The 9,362-nt window shown below is 38.8% G+C and overlaps 1 protein-coding gene across 1 annotated transcript in view; it reads left to right on the top strand.

The window, feature by feature from the left end:
* Nucleotides 1-3,202: 3,202 nt before the first annotated feature.
* Nucleotides 3,203-9,362, top strand: part of TYR (tyrosinase) — a 50,664-nt gene continuing 44,504 nt past the window's right edge. The window contains exon 1 of the mRNA XM_065656005.1: nucleotides 3,203-4,045. Coding sequence (XP_065512077.1) covers nucleotides 3,203-4,045 — 843 coding nt within the window. The remainder of the gene's footprint in view (nucleotides 4,046-9,362) is intronic.

Here is a 9,362-nt window from a genome sequence, read left to right as displayed (position 1 = left end):
AATTACAATAACATTATTTTCCACATTCCCACCCCAGATTTCATTTTTTTCCCCGCTCAACATAGGTAACTGTACCTCAAAATCCCCACAGAATTTCTAAAGAGTTCTATCAAGCGATATTGAGAGGTACTATCTTCTTGGTGTTATCCAGCTACGAGAATTTTTTTAAACCCGCTAATATTACTTGAAACTTTGATTGCTTCAGTATCAGCATCCCAGAATTGAAATTTTCTGTAACATCTTCCAAAAAGGAAGAAATAATCTTTTGAACATCAGCCCAGTCAGATCTGAGGAGACCAAGAGTTATTTTTACAAGGTAAAATGAACCCCTATTCAATGCCATGGTTTTCTATTTGGATTGTTGCTTTTTTTTTCCATAACCACATTGGAAAGCAGCAGGTCATGTACATGGTTTAGCATTGCAGCATGGTGCTGAAAATCTGATCCTAAGGCCACAAGCAAGCCAGCATGTGAACTTCAGGAAGACATCTCACTACTCTGTGTCTGGGGTTTTTCCTTCCAATAACTACTGCTGTCTTTATAAAGCACTTAAGGACCTCGTAATGAAAATGCAAGTTTGATTTTAAATGTTGTCATTACAGTGTTACTCTACCAGACCGAAACCAATACTTTAACTGATCCAGTTGCAAACTTTAGAGTGGAGTTGAGATTTAGGGACATGAGACTGAGCCCCATGATGATTTGTTGTTGCATGTTGCCTCTATGAAACGCAACTGTGAAGTGATTATTGGTCATTTATGCTCTGGAATCAAGTAAATTTGCACATGGCCACCAAATCCCTGTCTTTCCTGTTCTCGGATACAGAAAGTGTTTTGCCTTAGCCATGCAGATCTTATGGTCCACCTAGCATTTTCAGGCCTTAAATGAATAAGTCTTGACCTATATACAAATGCGAGGATCCAGGTGTGAGAAATGGGTCTCTCAGAGTACACGGCAAGATGATGCCAACCCATTGGTAGAATGCAAGGGAAAGTGTTCTCAGTCAAAAAGACTAAAGTTGACTTATGCACAAACTTCATGCAGATATGATCGCTTTGTTAGATGAACAATGAAATAAAGAGTGCTGGGTTGAAGCACAACAGAGATGGAAAGCCCCATGAGGCCTTTTAATGAAGAGAATTTTGCCCAGATGAAGCATGTAAGGAATGACTGTCTCCTGTTTTGGTGACGCTACAGTCATGCATGGGAATAGGAACACATGTTTTCTTACTTGTTTAATGCTTATGGTTATTGATACATGAAAAGGTTGATTTCTCAAATAGTATCTGAGTCACCGACAGTTGTTCAAAACAGGACTCTGCTCAATAGTAGGTCAAGAAGGGCGTGTGCTGATCCTCAGTCACACTCCTCATCCAGAGTTTCTCATTCATACCATTTCACAGGGGAGACTTCTGTTAACCAGCTGCTTCAGAAACTTGTCGTATGACAACTGTCAAGGCTTGGATTTATATTTTTAATGTTGAACATAAAATCTCATTTGAATATAAAATTAGAATATTGAATGTATTTGTGTGTATGACCATCTGTCTAAATATATATTTGAGGACTTTTCTGGTTCGCTCTGAGTCTACCTCAAGCCTTTCCCAATCCCTGCAGCTTCCCTGTGTAGTTTTGAACTACCCTTCATGGGAGGAACAGTAAATGAAATGAATTGCAAAGGTTTCCCAAACAGCCAGACACAGAGAAAATAAAATCAAACAAGTAACATTTCTATGATTAAACCTGGTTTACAAACCTAGTATGGAAAGCAGGAGAATCAATCAAACAATAGTAAACATCAGTCTGTGGTTAGAAATATTTTCTGAAAAAGCAACACTTTTTCCTTTGCAGTTTTTTCTCCAAGCTCCCCCGTCACAGGCTCCCTGGCAGCAGGACTTGGGGATAATCTCCTGGAATACCTGACGCGTAGAAGCCGACAGGATTAAAGCGCCTCGTGCTCCTCAGCACAGTCATGTGATGACCTGCTGATGCCAGCAAAACGCATCATTTCACAGCAAAGTTCTCACTTCCTCTGCCTATATGTTGCTCCTACCCCACTGGGATTCTCCCAAAGCATAAGGAAATAATTCACAATGCTATTAGTAAAAAAATAAAACCAACAAAACCACTCTTACTAATAACAGTGCTAGCTGAAGAAACCTGTGGATAAGTCATGTGCAATTTGACCAGCTATAAAATAACTGCTGTCCCTTTGCTTCAAGGGGTAACTTCAAAGGATGTAAATGCCACCCATAGAGCTCTGTTAGTTCTGATCAGATTGATGTATAAGAAGAAAGGGATGCGTAGTCTGGAGGCTGCCCAGTAACTTGTTGAGTAAAGAACATGGTGTTTGCAAAATGTCTGATAGCAGAAAAACAGGAGCTGAGGTTTGTTTTTCAAGTCTGGAGATGACTGCTTGAAGTGCTTTCTGAAAATCTGTTGGCAGATTGCCTGTATTCCCCAAAAAAATTCAGGGAAGATTTGGGTGCAAATTTCAGTGTGTCATTAATTTTCAAAGGGTTATGAATTCTAGAGAAAAAAGGAATTTTTTTTTCTGAAAAGTTTATCTCTTCCCTTGTGAAGTTACTTTGCTGTATGCTGGCCCAAGACAGGTAGCTTACACTGAAATATAGAAGTGCCAGGCCAAACCATTTACTCTGGTTCTATCCTTTGTTCACACTTAAACTGACCATATTTTATGTTTGTTTCCTCTTAAAAACTGTACCCCCAAACTGTGTATTTTCTCATTGTGAGGTTCACTGCTCTTATTTAATTGATCAGACTCTTCCGTGTCTTTTTTAGAACCATTTACAATGAAGCATATTGTAAAATAAAGAATTCGAAGAGCTGACAATTGTTTCTGTGTCCAGTTTTTGATTTTACTTCCTCTTGAATTGCCAGAGGAAAGCAATCATGTGCTAGGCAGAAGACGAAAGTTTATAATAATTGCCTGTATTTTGAAACCTGTAGGGGGTGGGGAAAAAAGTCACTTGCTTTTCACCCAGAACATGTGATAATCAGATTAACCCTGAAGAGTATTCTGTGTGTAAATGCATCCAGGGTAGGAATGAGGGTGCATTGGAGGGTGCACTGTAGCAGAAGTCAGCAGTGAAGGATTCCTGGTGGAGGGAAGGAATTTCTTTCACATCCAGGACTTCAGAGGGGTCAGAGAGAGTGCTCCATGCACTGAAGCATAACGTCGATGCTCTCCTGCTGCTCTGTGAGAATGTTGCTCTTTGCCATGGGTTTTCTGCTAGTCATCTTCCAGCCGTCCACCGGGCAGTTCCCCAAAGTCTGTGCCAACACACAGAACTTGCTGAGGAAAGAGTGCTGTCCCCCCTGGGATGGAGATGGGTCCCCTTGTGGGGAGCTTTCCAACAGAGGGTCCTGCCAGAACATCCTTCTCTCTCAGGCTCCGCTGGGACCACAGTTCCCTTTCTCAGGAGTGGATGACAGAGAGGACTGGCCTTCTGTATTTTACAACCGAACATGTAAATGCGAAGGCAACTTCATGGGATTCAACTGTGGGGAGTGCAAGTTTGGTTTCTCAGGACTCAACTGCACTGAAAGGCGACTGAGAACAAGAAGAAACATCTTCCAGCTCACCACCGCTGAGAAAAACAAGTTTCTTGCCTACCTTAATTTGGCAAAGAACATTCCTAGCCAGGACTATGTTATTGCTACTGGCACTTATACTCAGATGAAAAATGGCTCCAATCCCATGTTCAGAAACATCAACGTGTATGATCTCTTTGTGTGGATGCATTATTATGCCTCTCGAGACACACTCTTAGGTGGGTCCAATGTGTGGCGGGACATCGATTTTGCCCATGAAGCCCCTGGTTTTCTGCCTTGGCATCGGGTCTTTCTGCTGATGTGGGAACGTGAGATTCAGAAGATAACAGGAGATGAGAACTTCACCATTCCCTACTGGGACTGGCGAGATGCAGAGGACTGTGTGGTCTGCACTGATGAATACATGGGCGGCAGACATCCCACCAACCCTAATCTACTCAGCCCAGCATCATTCTTCTCCTCATGGCAGGTAAGGACAGGCCAAGGGGAAGGGGAAGGGAATTATCCTGCCTGACTTCAGGCACTTAAGTGAGGTGCACAAGCTGGGCTTTTAACCATACTGCATTTCCTTAGACATTCCTGGAGACAAAGTAAGCACTACCAGAGAGAAAACTAGATTTTGTATGGACTTGATAGTCATTTAGAGCTATTTGTCTCTGTGTCTCCTGTCTCTGACTGTAGGATTTAGGCTGCTTAATTAAGAACCTAAAGTCAAGTGGGAAGGAGGAAAGTTACACCTTTGTGTCCAAACATGGCCTTTAGCAGGCTAAACAGGCTTGGGTCTGCTGCAGCAGTCAGGTGAGAAAAAGCAAGATTTATGTACACAAATTGCAAGCACACAACCGTTGCAAGACTGAATTATGGCAATAGAAGCAAAGATTTTTCAGATGTTACTTCTCTCCCAGTGCATTCCTATATTCAAGAGTTAAAAACTATTGAATTAAGCTAATCTGTTTTCATCTTTAAAATAAATAAACAAATAAAATAAATCTTTAGAGCACAGAAGAACCAGATGTGTAATTCACATTAGTATTTCAAAAGAAATATAAGAAACAATCTCTGTCACTCAAAGGAACCAAGAAGTAAACTCAGTAGCTATTCCTGCCAATTAAAAGCACTGCAAATTAGCCGTAAACCAAAGTAAATTTACATATTTACATAGTTGGCATGGTCTTATATAGCTCAATTATGTTGTGGTGTTTTAACACTGAGAACTTCTAGACTTATTTTATGTCTTGCTCATTACTACCACATCATCTAAAATACAGTGACAAAGGTCTCTTGGCTTCCACAGACACACTCCATCCTGACAATAGCAGCAGTCACTTCTGGCTCTGAAGTCTGTGATTATGGTGGTGTAAATCTATCTTTGTTCTATATATTTCTGTAGCAACAGCCCTAATGAAGGCTGGGCAGTTTCAGTGGTTTGATGGAAAGTGAAAGAGATACAAGCTGCAGCAGCTCTGTGAAATTCTGGCATTATAAACCAGCAACTACCTGGGCTTACTGGGCTGGTTGTATTGAGTTCAGTCTTGATTTGTGCCCTTTGAATAATATAGGCTGTGTATATATCTGTAAATTCAAGCATTCCCAGGTACTGTGTCAGGCCTATTTTAGGAGATTCTCTGGCATACATTTTGTATGCATTGACTAGTTCTCCCCCAAACAAGTAGTTTTCATGGACCATTCTCAGGAGAATGCCTGGATACAGCCACCCTGTTTGAGAAGTTAAGGTAATTTTACTGGCATAGAGGTGGATTATTTCATGCCATTTGGCCTCAATGCCAAAGAAATTTCCTGACCACATTTAATTTACTAGTGTAAGCATAGCCATAAAATAAATATTGCTACAAACATGTATTTTCATCCCATTTTTCTACGATTCTGCTCATTTCTAACAGTATTAATCTAGATGAACTCTACTAACTTAATTAGACTGTATTACAAGAACGAAGTGGATCTGTATCTGTTCTGCGCTGAGCTGAATAGTTTTGTGAAAATGGTACAAGCGTTAAAGTGGATTAAATGAGACTAGAATTACACTGGTTACACGTGTCAAGTGGAGCTATCAATACAGTATATTGGATAAGATCACCAAGGTAGCAGGAGGCAGGTAGTACAAAAGGATCAGCAAGTTGTTAGCAGAATTTTCTAAAAGACCTGGAGGGGTCAGATAGTTATGTTTAGCTCAGTTTTTTCAAAGCTATTATTAATGATATGCAGATTATTAGAATTTTTCCATCCTGTCAATAAGTACCCAGAAAATTTATGAGTAGCAATGAATATATTTAAGAAACAGTCAGGTTTATAACTTCTCATTTAAGGTCAAGTCCCACAAATATATGCTAAAAATAAATACATTTTTAACGAAACAAGTTGTTTTAAAAGATATTTATGTATAAAACAATAAACAACAATAAAAAAATTGCTATATTTAGAACACATTGAATGTCAGTGTATGCTGAAGTTTTCCAAGTAATTTCTGCAAATGGGTCCTTATCACTTATATTTTTCAGCTGCTTCTGGACATTTTACATACTCATCAAAATTTCCAAAATAACTTTATCTTCAAAGGTATTATTCCACTTTAACACCTTCTATCTATGTATATCTCTGCTGTCTTATCTAGACAAAGAATGAAAGATTGAACAGATCTGCATTTTCAGTCAGTGGTTTAGGATGAAGGTACAATACAAATTGATATTTCCTTATTAGCCTTGAATCCAAATTTAAACAGTGGCTCATGATGGAATAACAGTAAATACAGTTCCTTCAAGTAGCACAAAGTAAGAATTCAGAATCTCACTCCAGAAAATCAAAAGGGAACAAAAATAGCCTTATCTGGAACCGGAAAACAGCCACAGATCTGCTGTAGAATATGCTGATTATCCAAGCCCTGTAGCTAAACAGCAAGAAAAAAAAAAAAAAAGGATCCAGAAATGTGAAGGAATTTAGGCTTTTAATAAACACTCAAAATAAAAAGAGGGTGAGAGAGACCTTTTGAATAATATTCCATAATACGGTGTCCTATTTAGAAGTTTAATTCTCTTTCCAAAGCCTGCTATGTTAATAAACAGTTATAGATACATTTAAAAAAAAAAAAGGGGGAAAAAAGTGCCTATTTGCAGAACAGCATCTCTCTCTTTTTTTCTTTTTTTTTTTTTTTTTTAATCCCTAAAGAAAGGAGAAAATACTTTATTCCATTGAGAAGTTGCCATGGCAACATGGATATCCATGAATACATGCTGAAATTCTTGCTTTTGCCTTACTTTTTCTACAACATGCTGCTGTCATCACTTAGCTGAGTGAATTATCTGTCCACATTTTTCCCATCTTTATTATCTAAGTGAAACTTCTGATTCCTGCCTCTGGTTTTGCCAGCAAGGTTATCAGGAATCTTTAGTGTTTTTATTTGTTTGCTTGGCTCATGTTTTAGGGTAGGTGGGAAGGATTTTCTCATGTTTTCAGTTACTTGTTTGCTATGATTCAAGCATTACATTCAGAATTAGGACTGCATGAAACCTACTAATACTTAACCAATTTTTGTAATTCTATATTGACTTAACAACAAGCTATATGGGAAATGGAGATCTTCCATGACATTTTGAGAGTTTTTTATTTTAGTGCCCATTTCTATAATTATTCAAGACAATGGATTTGCTAAAAAAATTATTATCATGCCTCACTTAGGTGAAATTCTGCTCTCCTCCACACCAGAACTAATTTGGAGAAATAACTGAAGTCAGTGGAGTTACAAATGCATAAAAAGCCTTCTGCAAATGAAAGCAGAATCTTTATGCTGGTAGTTAACATTAGAATTTGGAGATCCCCACAGTGTGCTAGGCAGACGATGAAGAAAATAAAGCAGCAGAATGTAAGTGCTGTTTTAGTCTTGTAATTGTGGCAAGCAGGCTATACCACCAACTTTAGTCCCCTGTATTTTGTCTCTCCTAAAAGAAGAGTGACTTGAGAGAAGTAATTGCATAACGTGGAGAGCTATCTGCTCTCAGATGTGCTGGTGTAAGCCTGCAGCCAATTCTTTGTTGCAAGCATCAAGAATTTCCCTCAGCAGTTCACTCTGTGTCACTTACACAAGTGCAAAGCTACTGAAAAGGAGAAACAAGTTACACAAATAGAAAACGGATATAATGCTCCTGAACTAATAATGACGGTACTTTAGAATCATTACCTGAAAATATGACTTCATAACAAATATAAAATTTAGCTATTCAGACACATTTGATTCTAAGCACAGTTTATCAGGGAGCTGTATTGTTAGCTGGATAGTCTGAGACCATTTGGAACAGTATTTTCTGTGCACCTTTAAACACTGCAAGAAATTTTCAAAAATACAAACACCATAAGCCAACAGTTCTGATTCTTAAATCAGTCAAAGACTTACATGCATCTGCTTGTGGATGTCTGCGTATCTCGTGAACTCAATTACTTTATTTTACATTGCAACTTAATAGATTTTGGTGCCAGCTACAGGCTGATAAATTGAAACAAACGAACAAACAAAAACAACAGTAGCCCAAATGGTAACTGTAAAATTGGAGTCTATCAAGACTAGTCTCCTAATGATATGCTTACATGGATTATAAATTTTAAACATGTCCTATTACAGAGATGATTTTCCCTATGCCACATCTCAGTACCACAGCCTGAGGGAATCAGGATCTGTGCACAGCAGGAGCAGCCACTCCGGTATCCTCAGCCTCTTTGTGTCACTGTAACCTCAAAGTGATACCCCTTCTTCCACAGGATCACGAGTGGGTGACAGCAGAGATGTTGCTGGGCTGTTCTCTAGTATATAGCCCTGCTTTCTCAGAGTCATGCAGTGTAAAAGATAAGCATCTTCAGAGGTGTATAAATTAATAGCTAAGGAATTTCACTAAAAATTGGATTTTGTTAATAATTCACCAGAAAAGGAAGCCTGTCTGTAGAGAGATGTGTCTTAGTGAATTTGCGGTAGACATGGAGACAGCAACACTAACAATACAACAGCATAGAGACAGCCCGAGAGCAGGAATATTTCAGCAGTAATTGGTAACAGAGTTTCCTACTCCATTCCAGCACCATTTTAAGGTCCTGAATGGGGTGTATGTTACTTCCAGTTCTGGGCTGCCTCTGAGCAAAGAGACGAAACTCAGTCAGCTTTTACTGAAGGCTGAGAAAATACCTTGAAGGCTCTGGGTTTGTTTCAGTGCTGTCACTTCATGTTTGTCTCATTTGCTTTTAGCTTGAGTTTCACAGCTCCTCCAGTTAATGCATACACAGAAAGATAATTAATGACCTTATTCTTGCTCAAAGATGTTTCTCAGAATTTCTTTGAAGCTTTGCTTTCCAAATTTTCTTCTTTTTATTCAGTCTTCTGCCTATTTTACCTTTCCTGCTAATATTCAGGAATACATGAAGAATCAGGTATAAATATACACAACCTCTTAAAAACTTTTTGGTCTGCTGTAGATAGAGCACCTTTTAAATTCTGCCTATAAAAGAAAGCTCCCAAAGTACGGTTTGTTCTGTTGTGGGTTATTTGGGGATTTCCTTCAATTTTCTCATTTTGGTGAGTAAACGCTTTCTGGATGCCACTTAATTAGGATTAGATTATGCCAAGCCCCAATGCAGCCAAAAAAAAGAAAAAATTAAAGCTCTTTACAATTGCCAAATGTTTTAAAATCTAGTGTGAGGGCTGCACTTTAATGCTGTTCCCAAGCAAGGGTGTGAGAATAATTGGAGAAAGACAGAGAAAGGCAATGAATCAGTGCAAAATCTCTTTTGGC

Source organism: Caloenas nicobarica, chromosome 1 (genome assembly GCF_036013445.1).
Source record: "Caloenas nicobarica isolate bCalNic1 chromosome 1, bCalNic1.hap1, whole genome shotgun sequence".
NCBI classification, from domain to species: Eukaryota; Metazoa; Chordata; class Aves; order Columbiformes; family Columbidae; genus Caloenas; species Caloenas nicobarica.
Note: the sequence above shows the minus strand (reverse complement) of the source record. Positions and strands in the feature narration are given on the sequence as shown.